Source organism: Trachypithecus francoisi, unplaced genomic scaffold (genome assembly GCF_009764315.1).
Source record: "Trachypithecus francoisi isolate TF-2019V2 unplaced genomic scaffold, Tfra_2.0 Lachesis_group6, whole genome shotgun sequence".
Classification (NCBI taxonomy): Eukaryota; Metazoa; Chordata; class Mammalia; order Primates; family Cercopithecidae; genus Trachypithecus; species Trachypithecus francoisi.
Window position 1 is genome coordinate 106,078,682 of NW_022681471.1, and position 21,712 is coordinate 106,100,393.

The 21,712-nt window shown below is 37.4% G+C and overlaps 1 protein-coding gene across 1 annotated transcript in view; it reads left to right on the forward strand.

The window, feature by feature from the left end:
- Nucleotides 1–21,712, forward strand: part of DMD (dystrophin) — a 2,224,438-nt gene that overhangs the window by 1,505,625 nt on the left and 697,101 nt on the right. The window contains 1 exon segment of the mRNA XM_033201414.1: nt 7,910–8,018. Within this exon segment, the coding sequence (XP_033057305.1) occupies nt 7,910–8,018 (109 nt within the window).

Sequence of the window (21,712 nt, forward strand, 5' to 3'; positions counted from 1 at the left end):
TAGCTTGGTTCTTGTTTCTCTAGTTCCTTGAAATTGTGACATTAGGTTGTCAATTTATGTTGTTTCAGAATGTTTGATGTAGGTAGTAACACTATGAACTTTCCTCTTAGCACTGTTTTTGCGGTATCTCAGAGGTTGTAATAAATTGTGTCACTAGTCATTTTACAAAAATATTTTAATTCCCTCTCAATTTCATTGTTAACCCCAAAATCATTCAAGAGCTTAATTTCCATGTGTTTGTATAGTTTTCAGGGTTCCTTTGGAGTTGATTTTTAGTTTTATTCCACTGTGGTCCGAGAAGATACTTGATATGATTTTGATTTTCCTAAATTATTAAGGACATTTTTGTGGCCTCTTGTATGACCTGTCTTGGAGAATGTTTCATCTGCTGATAAGAATGTATATCTGCAATTGTTGGGAAGATGTTCTGCAAAATATCTGTTAAGTCCATTTGTTCTAGGGTATAATTTAAGTCCATTGTTTCTTTGTTGAGTTTTTCTTTCAATGACCTGTCTAGTGCTGTAAGTGGAGTATTGAAGTCCCCCACTATTATTGCATTGCTGTCTATCTCATTTCTTAGGTCTAGTACTATTGTTTTATAAAGCTAGGAGCACCAGTGTTGGGTGCATATAAATTGAGTATTGAGTAAATATCTTCTTGTAGAACTAATCCTTTATTCATTATACAATGTCTTTCTTTATCTTTGTTTACTATTGTTGCTTTAAGCCTGTTTGTCTGATATAAAGCTACTCCTGCTTGCTTTTGGTTCCCATTTGCGTGAATATCTTTTTCTGTCCTTTTTACCACAAGTGATATTTTGATACAAGCATATAATATATAATGATCAAATCAGAGTGATTGCAGTATCTATCCCTTAAATATTTATCCATTTTAAATTTTAAAAGGAAAGCCATATTCAGAAATCACTTTTTATTGAAACTAATTCCTGTTCTTCATAAAGAAGAAATTTCGTAGTTTGATATAGCTGTTTAACATTTAATGAATATTTTCAAGCAAAGTATATACAATGGAGAATAATGCTAAGCTGCAAAAGTCAGCTATAATGAATCTAATTTTTCCATTACAAAAAAAGGTACTCCAAAGTTTATCCATTTTGGTAGAACATGAATTCACTCTGATTGTTGAGTTTGGAGCTCTTGTGCGGAAAACCTTGGACCTGCAATTTAGTTAGCATATTCAAAGTTTTAAAATTATAGAGATGTAGTCAAGAATAGGACTTGATAACTATTATCCCACTGATTTGCTATTTAAATAAGTTGGGACTTAAGTACATATTTGATTTCCTTAAATTTGCTTATAGATGATTAACATGTATAGCAAAATGTTACCTTTTACAGATTTGTATTGAGCATTGCTTAAAGATTATTATATGATGAACACCTGACTAGTTACTACAGCCAAACATTTTTCTGTTATGCAGATTAATTTTACAGCTTGAATGATGAGAGAATTGAAAACATGGGCAAATGCCAGAGAAGTGAAAAGCAAAATGAAGCAAAATAAAAAAGAACTTGCATAATATATAAATAATCCATTTCAATTCTACAGTACAATTCTTGAAAAAGTAGCAAGATTGTTTTTGTGACCAGCCAATCAAAAACTGTAGTCATTTCATAAGTATTTGCTAATAATTATAAAAGATTAGAAATTATACAGTTCTGAGCTTACTGAACCTTCGACCCATTGCAACGTCCTCAGACATTTGTGGTACATTGGGAGTGCCATTTAATTTTAAAAATCCACCTCTACATTAGAGATTATAGTAACCCCTCATTTACCTATCTGGAGATAAGAGTGGGAAAGATAATATTTGGCCAAATGGATAGACTATTTAGAGTTTATGTATTAATAAAAGAGAAATTGCATGTACAAACATGTTATTTTCTAGGTAACTAAAACCTAGGCCTTTAATAAAGCACTGAAAAATTTTTATTGTAACTATTTTAATGAAAACTTTTCTTGAATATCTTCTGTTTTGCTTCATTAAGCAGTGCATAATATCTGACCAACAAATTTATAGTGCTTTCCAGTTCACAGCGTTTTTACCATATAAAATATCTCATTTAGTTTCTCCAACAAAGCTATGAGTTACGTGGTAGTATTATATCCATGTTTCAAGGATGATAAATCTTAGTGACCCATCTGATTTTCCAAGGATCATACAACCAGTGAATTAGGAATGAAACTCAAGACTTCTGATTCTAAATCCCAATGTAAATTAGCTTTTCTTAATTTTCAGGGATGTCGTTATCACATCAATTTTTGCTCTGTTTAGTGATACAGTGATATATGAGGAACATGAAATTCAAAGCACTGTTTCTTCAGTTGAGACCCAGTTGAAGTGGTTGATTTGCTTTTAGAAGCTAGACTGTAAGATAAATACATACCTTTAAATATTAAAGCAAACTCAGATCACTGGGATACTTACACCATGAGAAGAAAGTGGAACCTAAGTCAACTGGTAGAAACAGCAAACTTTGATCTCTCTTTATCCACTCATTCTGAGGGGCAATATGCTTACTGAGTAGAAAGATGGGCATACCCCCAGCAGTATTTAAATCAGTCCCAAATCTATCACTGTCTCTCCTTTTCTCTCTCTCTCTCAGCACATATAGGTGATTTCCTATAAATTAAATGGCATAGGATGAGATTTCATCACATGTTGAACTGTCATTTCATTGATAAATGACTAAAATTACCACATTTCTCAGTTTTAAGTTTTTTATGTTCATTGTCTTCTATTGCTACTTTCTGTTATCAGAATGGTTACTTCTCATTGCTTTTAGTATTCTGTCTTTGTAGAGTTATAGAAACTTCACAGGGAAACCAGAAGATCAAATATAACCACTAGTGTCTTACAATATTTAATTTTAGTGTTTAGGTTCTGATGTCGGACAGAAAAATATCTTCCATGAGTGATGACTTTCAAGGGGGTTTTCCTGACTAATCAGAGGCATTATATTTGTTGCTTTTGGTTCAGGTTCAAGACTGATTTTTAATAAATAAAAAAGTTACATGTATTGATATGCTAGTAAATGTTAACATCATGCATTCTGGATAAAAACATTGAAAGCCTTGATTTGACTTGATGTCAGACACAATAGATATAATCTCAAGAGCACTGATGATAGTTAAATTAGGAAGTGATTATTCTTACTATATATTATGTTTTGTTCTTAGCAGTTTTATATTTATAAAATTTAATTTATATTAATGGTTATGTTTAATAACCAATTAGCAAAATTACTGAAATGTGACAATATCTCTATTCCCATCTTTTTCCTGCTTTATCCTTTTAAAATATGTAATATTATTTATAAGTATATTTTAAATTTAGAAAAGCTACATTGTACTATAAATCTTGTTTCTTAGCTTTTCAAACATTCATAATTGTGTTTTAAAGATCCATCCACGGCCGGGCGCAGTGGCTTACGCCTGCAATCCCAGCACATTGGGAGGCCAAGATGGGCAGATCACCTGAGGTCAGGAGTTGGAGGCAGCCTGGCCAACATGGTGAAATACAAAATACAAAAATTATCCGGGTGTGGTGGTGCCAGCCTGAATCCCAGCTACTGGGAGGCTGAGGCAGGAGAATCACTTGAACCCAGGAGGTGAAACTTGCAGTGAGCCAAGATCGCACCACTACATTCCAGCCAGGGCAACAACAGTAAAACTCCATCTCAAAAAAATAAAAAAATCCATCCACATTGCTCTTCATATACCCTTATCCATGTCTTTCACATACACACCCATGTTGTCCTCAGTTTCCCACAATGCAGCAACAAACTTTCTTGTACTTCCTTATGACCTTAAGAATGTGAGAGAAAGTTCTCCGATATACACTGATGAGGGAATATGATCAGCAGGGTTTTTTGTTTGTTTTTCTGTTTTTTGCTTTTTAACTTATGCCCACCTTTCTGTTGGCAGTCAGCAGCCACATCTGAAGTTATACCTCTCTGTTTTAGACAAGGCTTATTCTTCCCTTTGTTGCAACCTAGTCCCTATAGGACCTGAATTTGTGACCCTAGTCTATGAGATTACTTTTTAAATACAGTTTGGTTCAGGACTTATAAAAACCTAATAAAGCTGGGCGTGGTGGCTCACACCTGTAATTCCAGCACTTTGGGAGGCTGGGATGGGCAGATTGCTTGAGTCCAGGAGTTTGAGACCAGCCTGAGCAACATGACAAAACCCCATCTCTACATAAAAATGCAAAAATTATATATATATCCAGGCAGGGTGGCATGCACCTGTAGTCCCAGCTACTCAGGAGGCTGAGGTGGGAGGATTGCCTAGGAAGTCAAGGCTGCAGTGAGCCGAGATCTTGACACCGCTCTCCAGCCTGGGTGACGGAGCGAGACCCTGTCTCAGAAGAAAAAATAAGCCTAATAAAATGATTGCACACCTGGAAAACCTACATAGGCTCCCTCAAGTACCATATATATGTATATAGTCATTCATGGTGTGTAGTTCACATTGAAGTCAAGTTGGGGAAAAAGAAACTCATTTATCTCTTTCTCTTTTCCTTTATTCAATTAGCCATTTTTATTTAATTTTATTCAATTCAGAAATATTTCCTGAACTCCTCTTATTAGGAAGCACTGGATTGGATATAAACAAAATATCATACAAGGCATAGAAGACTCAGTCCTGCCTTGCAAAGGGCATGTAGTCTTGACTGGAAAGACACATGCTGACAGGGTAGACTGTTTTAGGAATAAGGCTCAAAATCCTAAGGAAATTGAACACTCGAACAAAGGATTCTTAGCAAAGCAATTTTACTTCTGTGCAGAGGGGTGCCTCCTTGGCCAGTTGCCATGAGAACACACCTGAACAAAGGGGCACAAGAGCCTTTATTCCTGATGCAAGTCCTGTACCCTTTCCCCATTGGCTGGGGTCGGGTCATACAATCTAAACTAATCCCGGTTGGCTAAACATTTGACTGTTTAAGATAGGGTGGGCACGTAAAATCAAGTGGAGAGGAAGGGGAAGGGGTGTCTGTAATGAGCTAGAAAGTTAGTCCTCTTTCCAAATAAGTAAATGAATGTGAGCTGGTACTGATAACGCTTGGTACTGAGGCGTGCCTGGGCATCTAACAAAGGCAAAAAGGAAAAAGGAGAAAAGGTGGGGGGTGGGGGGTGTACTATGAATTAAAGAATAAAAGATTGATCAGATTATTTGAAGAGAAACCTCATATCCCACAACTGGAAGAAACAATTTGATGGAAAGTTTTTCTTCATCGTTTACCAGCTCAAAATCTCAACTATCAAAGGCAAGAAAATAAACACACACACACACACACACACCCCTCTACACCTCTACCTTTTTCTGTATGGCCAAAGCCTTCAGTCCAGCTGACCACTTCCCAATCCAATTACCATGTTAGCCTCGCAGCTCACATCTCTGCACCCTTCTGATAAAGCCTCCACAATGCAAAACACAAATCGTATCATATTGCTCTACTTCTCTAAACACTTCCATCTACTCTGTGGTTTTAGAAGAGAATCTGATAACCCCACATTACAAGGCCTTAATAAATTGCCTTATTGCAGCTCTGTATCATTACTTATAAACACTGTAGTCTAGATAGCCAGGACACAATGAATTTTTTTTTTTTTTTTTTTTTTAAGGCTCAATACCTCTTGCCATTTTGCACGTGGTTTCCTTCTGTCTGAAATGCCCTTTCTCCACCTGGCACTTGAATGGCCCCTTCTGAAAACTTCTTAGTCATCTTTCAAAATCAGTTCAAATGTTAGCTTTTGTGGGTAACCTATTGACCTCTCCAGGCTGAGTTACGCTCTTCCCCCAAGGTGTCTTGTTGAAATCATTATTTTTTCCTAAAATCTATGTTCTAATTTACTTACATGCCTGTGAATGCTTAGAGGTTACTAACTTCAGTTTTGTGAACTTAGTAACTGGCATAAAGTCTGGCAGAGAGTAGCACCCAAACAATTTTTTTCTGGAATAAATAAATTAATGGTTTCATTGAAATGATTAGCATTAAATTAATGATTAGCATTAAACTACAATGTGCGTATAAAACATTCCGGTTTGGTTGGGTTCATTGCCATTCCTATTTACTTTAAAGCGTTTGTAATTTCTGGCTCTTTTCCAACTCTGATTCTTCAGACTAGAAATGCAATTTCTGCTAATATATTTATTTTAACCAAACCCAACATCAATAAAGTTATTTGTATTCCTTATAACATAAGCATAAGAATGTACAGTGATATAAAAATGCAGCTATTATCTCTTACAGGCACTGGTAAAGCTTTTGTGACTAGCGCTACTATACTGGCAAGGTATTGCTGCTTGTAATGAACTAAATATTTCAGTGGCTTAACACAATAGGAGTTTTTTTCTTGCTCACATGGCAACCCAGCGTATGTTTTCCTAGTCAAGCAGCCTTCTTACATATGTTATTGCAGAAACCTAGGTCCTGTTCATCTTCTTCCTCTGCCTGCCATTCTCTTGGTAGCTTTTCTTTGCTAGGGTTTCGCAAGAGAATGAAATTCTGTTGAAAATGATCTGAGGGTCTGTTATGTTCTCAAGAATGGTACATAACTGGTCTGTGATAAATGCTCAGGTAACTGATTAGGTATAATAGATACTTAGGATTTTGTCATGAACAATCAGCATCAACATCACCTGGAAAATTATTAAAAATGCAGATTATTGGGCTCCACCCAGTATCTACTAAATCCAGAACTCTGGGGCTGCTATGCAGCAATTAGCAAGGCCTCCAGGTGATTCTGTTGATCCTAAAGTATGAGAACAACTGCTCTAGGGCATTAGGACTTAATTCTCTCCCCAGTAAGTTGTAAAGATCTGCTGTAGGACCTAAGAGTCTTCTGCTTCCAACAATGGAAAGGAAAAAAAGGTAGAAACCTCACTAAATTTTTCAAAGCCTCAGCCCCAAACTGACAAACAACACTTCTGCTCACATTCTACTGGCTATAACTTATTGTATAGCTAGCTGAACCAGTGAGGTGGAACCAGCTCAGAACGGCCTACTGTTATATTGCCAGGCATTTTTTGAGGCACTTGGTAATTTAAATTAACCGTGGTGGGAATATTTACACCACAGAAATTGGCAAACACTAAAAACAAGGTGTTTTTAAACACCCTGAGATCAGAGATCCAGTTGATATACATCTACCAGCACACCACTGGCCAAATACAGGCTTGGCTTATGCCACGGGGAGCTCTGCAGCTGAACTACCACTTCAAACATGTCCTGCTTTAAGCCAAATTAGTCAAGCCTTTATACGTTGACGTTGATCAGTCACTGAATGAGGGCTGCCGGGGAAAAGGCAAGACCTTGGACAAGGCAGCTCTCTGCAGCTCAGGCAGTCCCTGAAGGGACTGACAACTGAAGAATGTCTACGGATATCATTTCCATCATCTAGAACAAGAGTCTTTCCTTGAAGGGGGTCTCTGAGTAGCATATTTCCATGTCCACTGCAGCTCCTCCCTTTAAGAGATTCTGATATAATTGACTGGGGGTGAGCCAGTATATTAGGATTTTTCTAAAGTTATCTGGATAATTTTAGTATGCAACCACAATAGATACTCTTCAAGAATTAAGCCAATTGCTGAGAGGGAACTGTTTTTTGTTGGTTTGTTTTCACTAATGTTTGTACTCTACTTCCTTTAAATAAAATTATGCCTGGAGAGTTTATATGGAGCAATCGATAAATATTTGTAGGGTGGTTGGCTAAAATAATTATAATTCCTTTAAAAGAAATTCTACCCACTAAAGTTAATTTAGAAGTAAAATATAATAGAAATTCAATAATATATTCACCAAATGAATTAAGATGTTCATGAATTAAGTTATCTTCAGAGTGTTAATCGAATAAGTAATGTGTATGCTTTTCTATTAAAGAGGAAGTTAGAAGACCTGAGCTCTGAGTGGAAGGCGGTAAACCATTTACTTCAAGAGCTGAGGGCAAAGCAACCTGACCTAGCTCCTGGACTGACCACTGTTGGAGCCTGTAAGTATACTGGATCCCATTCTCTTTGGCTTTAGCTATTTGTTCAAAAGCGCGACTATGAAGTGATGTCTGGGTGAGAGAGAAAATTTGTTTCAATTCTGAAGACAGAGATAAACCTTTGTGTTGTTGACTGTGCAAAAAGTCTTAGAGTACATTCCTTGGAAATTGACTTTGATTCAAAGTGTTGTATGACAATGGCATGTGGGGAGTGTTCTCTGGAGATACACCCACAAGGAAGAGAAGAGCACCAGGGACATTGTGGGAGAGTCTGAAACGTGAGTTGGCTGCAACAGAGGCCTAAGCCAGTCTCACAGGATCCCTGCGCCTGGGCTGGCTCTGCGGAGCTGTCCTGGCTCTGCAGAGCTGTCCTGAATTACAGGCAGTGGGCCTGGACTTTGTATTTCTGATCCAACCAGCCATTGGCCATGGGCTGGCTGCTGCCTGACAGTGGAAGGACAACTTGGACAAGTTTTCTGAGGCCGAAGGCAATTCTTAGTAAGAAACACCTTTAACAACCAATATTCCTAGCATCCAAGGATGTGTGCATTGTCCCTGAAGAGAGATTCAGGGTGAACTGCCAGATTATCCACTAACACTACATGAAGATGCCATCTCAACAAATCCTATATCATTTAGACAGTATTCTTCAAATATGTCTACAAGAATCATAGAAACCACAGAAACACACACAGTCCTACTAGCACCTCTCCCTGTCCCATTTGCAAACAATTTAAGAGCTCTTCCATTTTTAGTTCAAGTAAAAGAAAAATGGATTGTGAGGACCTCAAGCTGACTTGGGGGAGGAATATTTCTTCGTTTAACTGTAGTTTTAACTTTTGTTTTCACTGCATATTTTCAGTCTATTTTATTTTCCTTCCTATTCAGTTGTTGATAGAAGGTATTCATACATTCTCATGGCAATGTTAATGCTGGCTTTGACTCTCAGGGGAAAAAAGCCAGAAAACTTCTTTGCTGTACCATTCTATAATTAGGCAGAACTAAAAACATCTTTGGGTGTTTTTTTGGGGGGGGTTTGTTTTTGTTTTTGTTTTTGTTTTGCCTTGTCTACTTTTCAAAGATCAAATGATTGAAGCATTAAAGCATAGTGACTGGTTCTTCAGGTAAAGTTGATTTTTATTTTATGTCAGGTAGAAAAATACTGAACTGGAAGAATCACAGCTGGGGTAGCACAATCATAATCCATTAGAAGGCATAAATAGTGCTTGGATTAAAAGAAGCCCTACAATCTGAGGACAGTGCATCTCATGTGTCCCCTGGGATTTCTCAGAAGTCTTCAGAGTTAGATTTAACGACTTTGGAGACTTGAAAAGATATGCAAGCATTATGGTTTTGTTTTTTTTTTTTTTCTTTTGTCAATCTGGGACACTAAAATTGCTATATCAGGGTTATATTCAACTATGTCAGTTTATTTCTTTTTATGAGCTCTAATTTTTGGTTCCCTCAGCGAATATGCATAGTTTGTTCCTATATTATCATTTATTGGTGTCTGTTTTCTGGCTGTCCCTGACATGTTCAGCCTCAGACTCAAACATAAACTCTGTGAAGAGATTATGTTCCAATGATTCTTTATAAGTTTGTTAAACTCTGAACTTACGGGTTTATGTCCCATATAAGCCACTTTACACATGGTAGGAAGGCTCCAAAACCAGGGCACCGAAATTCATTTAATGTGTATTTTATCTAAATGTAACAATAATGTCTATAAGAAAAATACATTCAAAGTTCCAGTTTTGATTTCCAGCAACATATATAATTCATCCACTTAATAAATATTTATTAACTTCCATGTGTTGAGCATCATACTGGTGCTGCGAGTACAGCATAGAATAAGATAAGTCCCTCCTTTCATAAAACATATATTGTAATATATGTTTTATGTAATATATGTAATAAACTAATGAAGAAAATATATACTGTCTCAATAATTGTAAGTACTGTAGAGTGTAGTCTACAGATTGATGTCAGTGGGTATTTGTTAGACACGCAGAATCTGAGGCCCCTATCCTAGACCCACTGAATCACAATCTGCATTTTAATAGAATCCCCAAGTGAATCCTGTGCACATTGACGTTTGAGAAATACCATTACAGAGAACAACTAAGCAGGGAGACATGATGAGGGCATTATTGTCTATCGTGTGGTCAGGGAAGCTTGTCTATTAAGAGAACATCAGAAAACTGATGTTAGTGAGGAAGTGAGCCTGGTGTATTTCTGGGAAAATTATTCCAGGCAGGGAAAGAAAAGACTGAGCAATGATACTGAAGTAGGAACAAGATGGCAGAATATTAAGGAGATCAGTAAAACTAGAGGAGCGGGTCAGGGGAAGTGTGATGGAAGCCGTGAGAGATATTCATCTTTCATAGCACTGCCCTACTTCCTTCTCCCCAACACGAGGGTCTCAACACCCCCTACCACTCATGTCTTCTCCTACGCCCTCCACATTGCTGCCAGTATGGAGAGTCTGGGAATGCCCTCAGTTCAAAGCTATTGGTGACAGCTGGCAGAGCTGTGGTAGTAGCTAAAAAAGAATTAAGAGAAAGAGGAATTTTTCTCAAAAGCAGGTGCTTTTCATCCTCTTTAGCACACTGAAACAGATCTGGGCATAAAGTCAAGATGTTAAATACACAAATGTTGAATGAAAAAAATCAACAGGTAGTCATTTAGATCCAGAGCCGCTTTTATTAAAATAAGGCTTTTCTTTTTTCTTTACTGTGGTGGTTCAAATATCGGAATAAAAAATTGTTTCTATTCCTGACTTCCTGACTTGCAGGAAGTTAATCAGATATAAATGCAACATAAAAAAAGAAAATCTAATTTGTATTATGCTTCTTGTGTGTGTTTATTATTTCATGTACTATATTACAATAGAATAGATTTATAATTCATTATAGTAAAAATTTTTCCATTGCATTCCTACTGTTGAATGTGTAGAAGCTACACATATATGTGTAGCTTTAACATATATGTCTTTATCCTGAAAATAATTTCAAAGAACATATGGTTATAGATAATTTTTAAAGATTAAGGACCCCAAAGTTTAGAGGGGAAATAGCTAGATTAAGGCCACACAGCTGGAAAGCAAGCAAGCAAGGGTTTCAGTCCACGTGTGTCAAGCTCCAAAGCCTGTGTTTTGTTTTGTTGCTATGCTTTACACTATCTTTCTATCCAAGAACCTAATAGAAAATTACAGATACGGATGCAGCTGGCCAGCCCTTAATATAATTTAACTCAATCTTAAACATATCTGGAGTAAAAGTGATATATGTTTCCATGTCCTCTCCTCTCCCCTCCCCTCTCCTCCCCCTCCCCCTCCTCCCCCTCCCCTCTCCTCCCCCTCCCCTCTCCTCCCCCTCCCCTCTCCCCTCCCCTCCCCTCTCCCCTCCCCCTCCTCTCTCCTTTCCTCTCCTTTCCATGTGCGTGTGTGAGAGAGAGAGACTGAATCGTGCTTTGTTGCCCAGGCTAGAGTGCAGTGGTGTGATCTCGGTTCACTGAAACCTCTGCCTTTCAGGTTCTAGTGATTCTCCTGCCTCAGCCTCCCAAGTAGCTGGGATACAGGTGCACCCCACCACACCCAGCTAATTTTAGTATTTTTGGTAGAGATGGGGTTTCTCCATGTTGATCAGGCTGGTCTTAAACTCCTGACCTCAAGTGATCCATCTGCCTCAGCCTCTCAAAGTGCTGGATTACAGGCGTGAGCCACCATGCCTGGCCTATTTCTGTGTTTTTTCTACTTAAGAAGTAGAAAAAATTGGTTCACTCTATTTGAATTTCTTAGAACCATAGAAATCCAAACTTGGAATAATTACTGCAATTATTATCTAGTTGAATATTCTCCTTTTATAGATGTAGAAGCTGAGGCCTAAAGTTGCTTGTTTTGTTTTATGAACACTAAACCAAACTACCTTGTGGCTGCTTACTTAAATTATAAATTATAATGGGGTGGCCTTGCCTGAGCACTATAAATTGTTTTAATTTTCAGGACAAATCAACATGCTGGAAAAAAAAAAAAAAACTTGCAATTCTTGTTGCTTGGATACCTGTCCATATCAGTTTCTATTGTTACATAAAAGCACCCCAAAACTTAACAGTTTAAAACAAGAGTTATTTATTGCACATAATTCTGTGTGTCTGAAGTTTGCTCTGTGATTAGCTGAATAGTTATTCTGATGGTCTTGCTTGGCGTTATTTATGTGGATGCAGTTATCTGGCAAGTGAACAGGAGCTAGATGGTCTAAAATGGACTCTCTCAGATATCTGACAACTGACTGTTGGTTGGAGAACCTTGGTTCTTCATAAAGCCACTCATCGTCCTGTAGGCTAGACTAGGCTTCATTACATGCTATTCTCAGGGCAGTGTTCCAAGAGAGGGAGAGTGGAAGCTATAAGACCTCCTGATGCCTAGGCTTTGAAACTTGTACATTACTTCTGCTAAGTTCTATTGGTCAAAGCATGTCAAAAGATCACCCCAGATTCAAGAGATGAGGAAATTACTTCATCACTTGAAAGGAGGAGCTGCCACATCACATGTCAAAGGGGTATGCATGTTGGGATGGAAGGTTTTATTGTCACCATATTTATACACAAATCACTACACTGGGGAAAAGGGGGGAAACTGGAGATCAAAAGTGTTGGTCTGAATCCAATGCTCTATTTCAGTGATTCTCAAAAATTACCATGTGTTACAACCACCCAGTTCTTAACGAAGTATAGATTACTGGGCTTCAACCCCAGAGTTTCTGATTTACTAGCTCTGGGGTGAGACTTGCATCTCTCTCTCTCTCTCTCTCTCTCTCTCTCCTCTCTCTCTCTCTCTTTTTGTGACTGAGTCTTGCTCTGTCACCCAGGCTGGAGTGCAGTGGTGCAATCTCGGCTCACAGCAACCTCTGCCTCCTGGGTTGAAGCGATTCTCCTGCCTCAACCTCCTGAGTAGCTAGGATTACAGGCACCCGCCAACACGCGCGGCTACTTTTTGTATTTTTAGTAGAGACAGGGGTTCACCATGTTGGTCAGGCTGGTCTCGAACTCCTGACCTCAGGTGATCCACCCGCCTCAGCCTTCCATGGTGCTGGGATTACAGGTGTGAGCCACTGTGCCCAGCCAAGACTTACATCTCTGCAAAGTTCCTAGGTTATGCTGATGCTGGACTATGCTTTGAGAACTACTACCACAGACATACAGTGAGTAGGTAAGAACAAATTCATCCCTTCTGCTGTGTTCAGCAAGGAGTGGGATTCCAATGAGGTCCCGTGCTGTGAATCTAAAGGGAAATCCATCTTATTTTAGCACCTCTACTCCCCATCCCCCCACCCCAAGGATGTTATAGCTTAGAAGTTCAAGGAGGTGGACGACAGCACACTAAACCAGGCAGTATTTGCCCTGCAGAGCTGTTCAATGTTCCTGGATGAGACCTGTGAGAAGAAAAGCCATAAGTTCCTCTAGAGACTTTCAGAACCATTGAGGTAGACAGGATTTTGCATGGGTCTGAAGGCCTGCATGGCAGATGGAGGCAAAGAGCCAGCAAATCTGGTTGTAAATGTCAATGTAAATCCTTTCTTATCCACAAGCTGCTGGGTCTGAGAACATTAATGTTCTACAATACCCGATTTAGCATTTTTGAAATAAATTGCATATAGACATGCTTAATGTGAAGACTCCAAATCAGGATATTTGATTCAAATGTCTCTTGGTAATAACTATGGAATGAATAACCCATTGTATGTAGACATATAGAAGGGCCAGTTAATAGAGGTTTCTAGTTGATTAAACACTGGTAAAATCATCTCTTCCTGTAATTAAGTTTGGAGAGAGCAAGTCTCAAGTGTAATTAGGAAAGCACAGCATTGGAGGTCAAGAAGCCTAAATTCTAATATCTCAGTTGCGCTACCAACTATATAAGGGATCAACACACTGTTTCTGCAAAGGACCAGATACTAAATATTTTCTGCTTTATGGGTCATGTGGTCAACTCTGTCATTGTATACTAAAACACAGACAATACCTAAATAAAGGGACACGGCTGTGCTCCAATGACACTTTACAGAAACGAAGCAGGTAAGATAGATTTGATCCTTAGTGGACTACCCATTTCCCCTTAGCACTCATCCTTCCTGTAAACCGTGAAGCTTCTAACTACAAGTACCTGTGACTCTACCTGAGTCCTTTCTCTGGCTGTAGGAGTAGCTCTCCCTCTTGCAGAGCAGGCTGGAAGCTGGGGAGGAGATATCTCTGGAATGGCACTTAACCAATAGACAGAAGCTGGGGATAAATGTGTTAGTCTTCATAGATTTCATACTGCTATGAAGAAATACCTGAGACTGGGTAATTTATAAAGGAAGAAGAAGTTTAATGGACTCACAGTTCCACATGGCTGGGGAGGCCTCACAATCGTGGCAGAAGGCGAACGAGGAGCAGAGGCACGTCTTACATGACAGCAGGCAAGAGAGCATGTGCGGGGGAACTGTTCTCTATAAAACCATCAGATCTCATGAGACTTATTCACTGTCAGGAGAACAGCGCAGGAAAAACCCACCCCCATGATTCAGTTACCTCACACCTGGTCCCTCCCACAACACGTGGGGGTTATTGGAGTTACAATTCAAGATGAGATTTGGGTGAGAACACAGCCAAACCATATCAAAATAAATATCCCACCTTCTTCTCCCCTTGGGTAGGACACCTCCAATGCATGTTCCACACTAAAAATCTCCAGTAGATTGGGCAGTTGACCACAATGATAAACAGGCTTCTTAGCATGCCTTGTATAGGCTTCCTTCCCATGTGTAGACTTCCTCCTCATTTTGGCAGAATCTGGACCCAACCCCACATCTCCTGAGTTTGATTTCAGTGCTCTTCAGTATTATATATCTCAACTTTGTTCCCTGCTTAGACACAACTGACAGATTTGTATATCTTCAGCTCTACAGCTCTATCTTCTCTACCGTGGCTTTCTGGGATCAACTCCCGATGAAATTATTTGTATTTAAATCCTTGTCTCAGGGTCTACTTCTGGGCAAACCTAAATTAATACAAGTCTTAGAATTAGTGCCACAGTTATACCTTTTGAGTAAGTTATGTTGGAATTCCCATTTTATAGATGAGATAACCAAGGGTCAGAAAGGTTAAATAATTTGTCCAAAGTTACACAGCTAGTCAGTGACAGAGTGGGTATTCAAAAATAAGTCTCTTTGACTCCAGAGCTTATGCTATTAATCAGTACTCCATATATCAAGCAGTGATTTATTTATCTTCATTTGAATTTTTTGAAGTCTCTATTTAATTAATATCAAATACTCACGTATAAGGTTATTTATACATTTTCATTTGAACTTCACTCACCTCTCCAAAGTTAAATAAAGCATTCCATTTCCATTTCAATAATACTTTAAATATCTAGGCAGTTAAAGCATGAGGTTACTTGGCACTTAAATATGCTCTTGTCATACTACACTTTTTTGGCTAAATTGCAAAAAAAAAAATTACAAAAAAAAGATTAATTTATTATGACAGTACCCTACATTTATCTGCAATGATCATATTTTTTTGTGAAAATGGCCTTCATTTATCTGCAGTGAAGGAAAAAGATGGCAATTAGTTCTTGCATTCTTATTCCTCTCTTGGGTCCTGATCCTTCTCATTAATAGAACATGGCGGGGGAGGGGTGTGTAACCCACACCCTTTCCTGTTTCGGTTATGTTTCCACTGTTGATTCTGCTTCAGGTGAATCTTTAGGATTAGGCAAATAAATTTCAGTGGAGTCAAATCTTTTTCTCCCTCACTAACAGATGATTTCCCTGCTAAAAACACTTATAACATGGCTATCCTGTTGTCGTTTTTCTAGTTACAGCCTCTAAACCTTGAAAACTTCCTCAAAGTCTAATATGTTAGGAGCAAGCTTTTGTACAAAAAAAATGAAGACCCTTAATCAGTTGTAATAACAAAATAAATCAATTTTACACCCTATCCCAAGATACTTCAAGGCCTTGAGCAGCTAGGGAGACTCCTTAACTCTTGGCATTAATTAACTAATTAATTAATTAATTAAAAAATTCATATTTGTATGTATCAGTGAGGTAAGAGTGCTTGAAATTAATGAGATGTGTCACACTGTCGAAAGGGAAGTGACAATAGAAAGCCCTGGCTGGTGAGGCCCCAGCACTGCTCACACTCATCAGAAGGAAGTCGTTCTATGTAGGCAGTAGTGGGTCCCTGGTCCCAGGCCAGGTTCTTCAACAATGCTCACTGGTTAACAGGAAAGGCACTACAATGGCATCATTGTTAACATCCAAGACAGTGATAGAATGTGAAACCTCTACTGTTTAGTATTTAGTATTCAGCATTTAGATGTTAATTATCCATTTTATGATGGAGTTCCCTTTCTTCTTCCTCTCTTAACCTTTTGGCAGTTTTATTGCCTGGTTACCATTTCCAGTTGGGGTTGTGCTTTGGGATCTGAACTGATGAAGGAAGGGAAGCTCTAATTCATCATTTCTAGGAAAAAGAGAAGGCTAACATCAATTCTGATGATTAGATATTTTTTGATTACCTATGTCCTGCATTTTAACAGAAGTAAAGTGTTAATTACAGTAAACTTACCTTAACCTTCTTATGCTATTTAACACTCCTCAAGAAAGGACTTCTGCTTGAAATCACTATAGAGTATACCATAATCTTGACTGTCATACTCTGACGAAGAAACCAGAACTATTTAGGTATATTCATGAGAATACATACCCTACCACTCAAAATGGAAGGCTTCAACATGTATTCCTAATATTTCCTAAAACTTCACTGAATAGTTTTAAAATTGAATATAACTTTACCTTCAAAGAAACAAGATTTCAAAAGGAAATTGTAGCAGTTTTGTACTTCAATTGTCGATTTTAAGATTATGGTCTGAAAAGTATTTGAGCAGTCATTCATTCTTTTCCACTATCTCAGAAAAGGCTCTCATTCTATCAGAAGCAATCTGAAGAAGGGTAACTGCCAACTCTCTTCTTAAAAAGTGACAAGCAGATGGCGTTCCACCAATCTGCTATACTTGACAGTTTTTCAACTACCTAACCTAAGTTCCAGTTACTGTCTAAATTATTTTTATTCGAATAGGAAAAGTCCATTTATGCTTACTGTACATTTCGACAGCGTTCCTTCATTCTTTGAGGTCTGTTATTTAATCTCCTTCCCACTTTTCTTTTCTATCATAAATCAGATGAGTCCCCATGGTCTGGCAACAAAAAAAGCTGTTTCTCAAATTTTTAACATCTCTGTGGCCCTCCTCCTACCTTTCCAAGTGTTTTCCATACTATTTTTCTGTTGTGGGCTTCAGAATTGGAAGCTATTCCATAATTACTGGTCTACCCATGACTCTGTCACATCATAAAGTCTATATACCCTTTTTCTACCTTTACATGCCAAATACCAGGTGTGTCTAGCTTTAATTCAATGACTAGCAAATGGTAGGTATTGCACTAATACTTTTTGGTCAAATGAACAAGTACATTTATTTTACAGAAAGCTCAAATACATCAACCTTCCTATGTAATAATAGTAATATCAAGAAGATTAAGTGATTGCGTGCTTGACCAGCTGTTTAGTGGCAGAATCTGGACCCAACCCCACATCTCCTGAGTTTGATTTCAGCGCTCTTCAGTATTCTTATATATCTCAACTTTGTTCCCTGCTGAGACACAGCTGACAGATATATATATGTCTTCACAATCTCAGTAGTAAGTCCTATTTTTTTTAAGATTAAAGTGCTGATCAAAGAGGGATATTCTATGGCACTGATGAAAATCTTCTAGGCCAGATATAACCCCTATCTCGTTCTTAAACCCTCATTCTTGACTGTGTCTTGAAATTCAATTGAGAACCTCTGCTTTACATGCTACCTTCCTCTTAAAATTCATATAGTTTATTCCTTCTCTCATCTTCAGTATTTTTATGAAAATATGTTTTAATCTTATTTCCAAAGTGCTTGTCAGCCCATGCTGAATTCATTAGACAAACAATCTAGGTATCCTAATATTTAGGTAAAATTGCTAGCAGTGCTAACTACACCAGTACCCACTTAAATTACAATATAAACCTACAATAGGAAAAAAAGTCAAAATTATACTACTTTTAATTCCTACTTCTAGAATAATTATCACACCTTCAAAAAAACTCATAGTTGTTCTCTAATATTAAAAACCAGGAACTAAATTACATCACTATATATATATAGATATATAGACATATAACTATATATAGTTTATGTATATATTACATGTCACTCTATATAGTTTTATATATAGATAGCTATATATCTATATAGTTTTTTATAGGAAACTATATAAACTCATGTATATATTATATATATAAACTCATATATACATTTATATATATAAACTCATATATATTTATATATGTAAACTCATATATATGAGAGATATCTATATATAAATATATAGATATAGGAGATGATATTGAAATAAAACAAACTAGCCAATCTCCAATGTCACTTTATTTTCCCAGGACTCTTCTTTATTCTCAAATAAATTTATGAATACACAATATAAATAAATGTTCTATAATGCTCAGTATGGATTATAATAGTTTTCTTGTCATACTGAAGTGAATGAGAATTGTTTCTTTGATTATTAGCATACTTTTCATAACCATATGATTTGGTGATAGGCACTTTTGCTTACTAAGTTCAGCATGATCAAAACAGAACTCCTATTATTTTTATTACTGATTCTTATATCTTAAGGTAAAATATGCCCTTTTCCTTTGAACCTGCACACTGTGTTTAACAAATAAGCACATAACTCAGGATTGAATTGTGCACTTTGATTTGAGCTTTTTTTTCAAGGTCAGGACCCAGTTTCACAAGAAGTTTTATTTTTTCCAATACAGCTGACATCCAATCCCACCAGCTGAAAGACAAACTTGTCTAATAAAGCTTTCAGATTCAATTTGCCGCCTGCATACAGCTTGAGGAATCTCTGGAGGTCACTCACAGCATGTGTTGCAACCCCAACAGGGAGAAGTAATGAAAAGATTCTGGTTAAAAAGCTGACACTGCCCCTTCCAACCTCTTTGAATGTGAATATAATAAGCCAGTTTATAGACGCAAATCTCTATGATTCTGGGGATTTCCATCTTGATCTCTGACTCCAAGGAACATTTGAATGCATGGATTTGTATCCATTATCTGGGTGAATAAATGCTTCATATTGAAAAAGGGGTGCTTTAACAACAAAAGTCTGATGTAAATCAGGCAAAACAACATTGTCACTTCATGTTTAACTCTCCTGGAGGGTCTCTAAGGTCTCACAGTTTGGTTCTATTCCAGTAATATATAGACATATCATAGCCATTTTCAAAAATAATACCTGCTTTCATTTCATTATTCCCCCTAGCTTTTGCATTGACCCAAACATACCTAATATTTATCTTACAGCTAACATGCATTAATGCCTTGCTCTGTACCAAGCATTTTGCTGAGTATTCTTTGTGCATTTTTCTGTTTAATCTTATAACAGCCTTATGAAATAGGTACTACATTATTATTATTTTTCACCATGAGAGGAAATGAAAGCCTAGAGAATGGTTATCCGAAGACACCCAGCTACTAAGTGGGCACAGCATGGCCTTGAACCTAAGTCTTTCTAAAGTTCTTGCCCGTCTTTTACCTTTATGTTAAACATACTGGATCTTGATCATGCGGTCTGTGAATAAAGACTCCATATACTGTGGGATCAATTCTACCATATTGTGTATGCTTTTGTACGTGTTTTCCAAATGAAATTAAACAACACTCTCTTCCCCCTTCTTTTCTATTTTGCATGACATCTAAATCTTTTATTAAATCTCCATGGGTGGAATTGGGCCTTAAGTAGTAGTAGCTTTGAAGCTTAATACTAACCTCAGAGCTATGGAAGTGGTTTCAATATGAAGAAATATATAGATTCTGCTCTTTTCTTTTCTCTTTTTTCTTTTCTTTTTTTTTTTTTTTTTTTTTTGGCTCCTCTAGAATAGAAGGCAATCAGGACAGAAAAAGACATTGAGATGATAAGCTTGATTCTCCCAGTGTTACTACTTAGCTTTATTTATTCTCCCACATTTGTAACTGTCAATTCAAGGTCAAAAAGCCAGTACAGCGGCAGAATTATAAAAAGTAGCTCTGGGAAATCTATAGGGTACCATAGTCCAGCACCCTGCTGCAAGTCAAAATCAATTAAATAAATATATTTAAACAGCACTTCATTTAATCTTAAGGGCACCACAACTCCCTTGGAAAATTATTTTTGTGTTGAGACCTGATTCTCTGAAAGTGTTTTCTAGTGTTTTCTGTGTTTGGTGGCTCTGGTGAATAAGTGTACCCAATTGCCTACAGCATGAAATCATAGAAATGAATATGGGCTGGAACTTCAATCAGTCATACAAACCAGAGGCCTAGAGTTCATCACCTCTTCTGGAAAGCATCCCCTTTGGCCCTCAAAAGGGTAGAGTTTCCTCCATATATGTTCATACTTCCCTTTGCCTCCCATCTGTAATTTCAACCAGTCTGTTGCTCTCGACATTTTTAGGCTTCGCATACTGGGTTTCTTCTTAGGAGTTCACTTGAAGAAAGGGTTGTATGCTTTAAAAATACTAAAAGTCACTGGACTAGATGATAATGAAATTTCTGTGAAATAAAAGGGAGTTAACAGAGGTGTTACCACTCATCATAATGGATATTGTTGACCTTTCCTCTAGCCAGTGTCCCACTTAAGCATGCTTCTTGGCTGGAATTTATTTTTCTCATCTGGATAAATCTGAAGCATTATAGTAAAACCCAGTGTGAGCAAGGCCATGGATGCAAGTGGATTGAGATGAATGAGTGGATAGACCTGCGTGGGCAGAAATAATGAGGTCAGCAATAAACTATACCAAGGGATGCACACTCAAGGAATAAATTGGAGGTAGCAGAATAACTAAACAAATGATAAGTTTGGTCAGACTATCACATGAATATCAACTGAAACAACTTATGACTATAGTTAGTGAACCCTAGAGTGAAGAAAACAAAATACTGATATCCATCTGATCAAAAAATAATAAAATTGTTTACATGTATATATTATCTAAAATTTCCCTTAAGAATCAAGATTATAAATTTCCGCAGTTAAGGAAATTGAATAAGAGGAGATTCAGGAAAGAATCTTTTCCTATTCCTAGTCCATTTTTCTTCTAACTGCAGTAGTGAGAACAAGAATTTATTCACCAAATCATAATACATTGCAATTAGGGGATCCCATTTGAATCTTGGAAGACATGATTTGAGGCAAATCAAAAATCCATATTTATAAAGTCAATTATTGGTTTATTTAATTTACTGTTTCAGCAGGAGGTATAGGTTAGTAATGTAAATCACTTCAAGAAGGTTTTGGTCAAAGTTTTGCCAATTTTTTTCTGTAAAAACCCAGATAGTAAATGTTTTGGGTTTTACAAGCCAGAAGATCTTTGTTGAGGTTACTCAACTCTGCTAATGAGGTGTAAAAGCAGCCATAGGCAATTTGTAAATGAATAAACGTGGCTGTGTTCCAATAAAAGTGTATTTGCAAGAACAGGCCGTGGGTTGGATTTGGCCCACAAGCTGTAGTTCACTGACCCCTGTTTTAGATAAATACTAGCTAGTAGATTCATTGTAG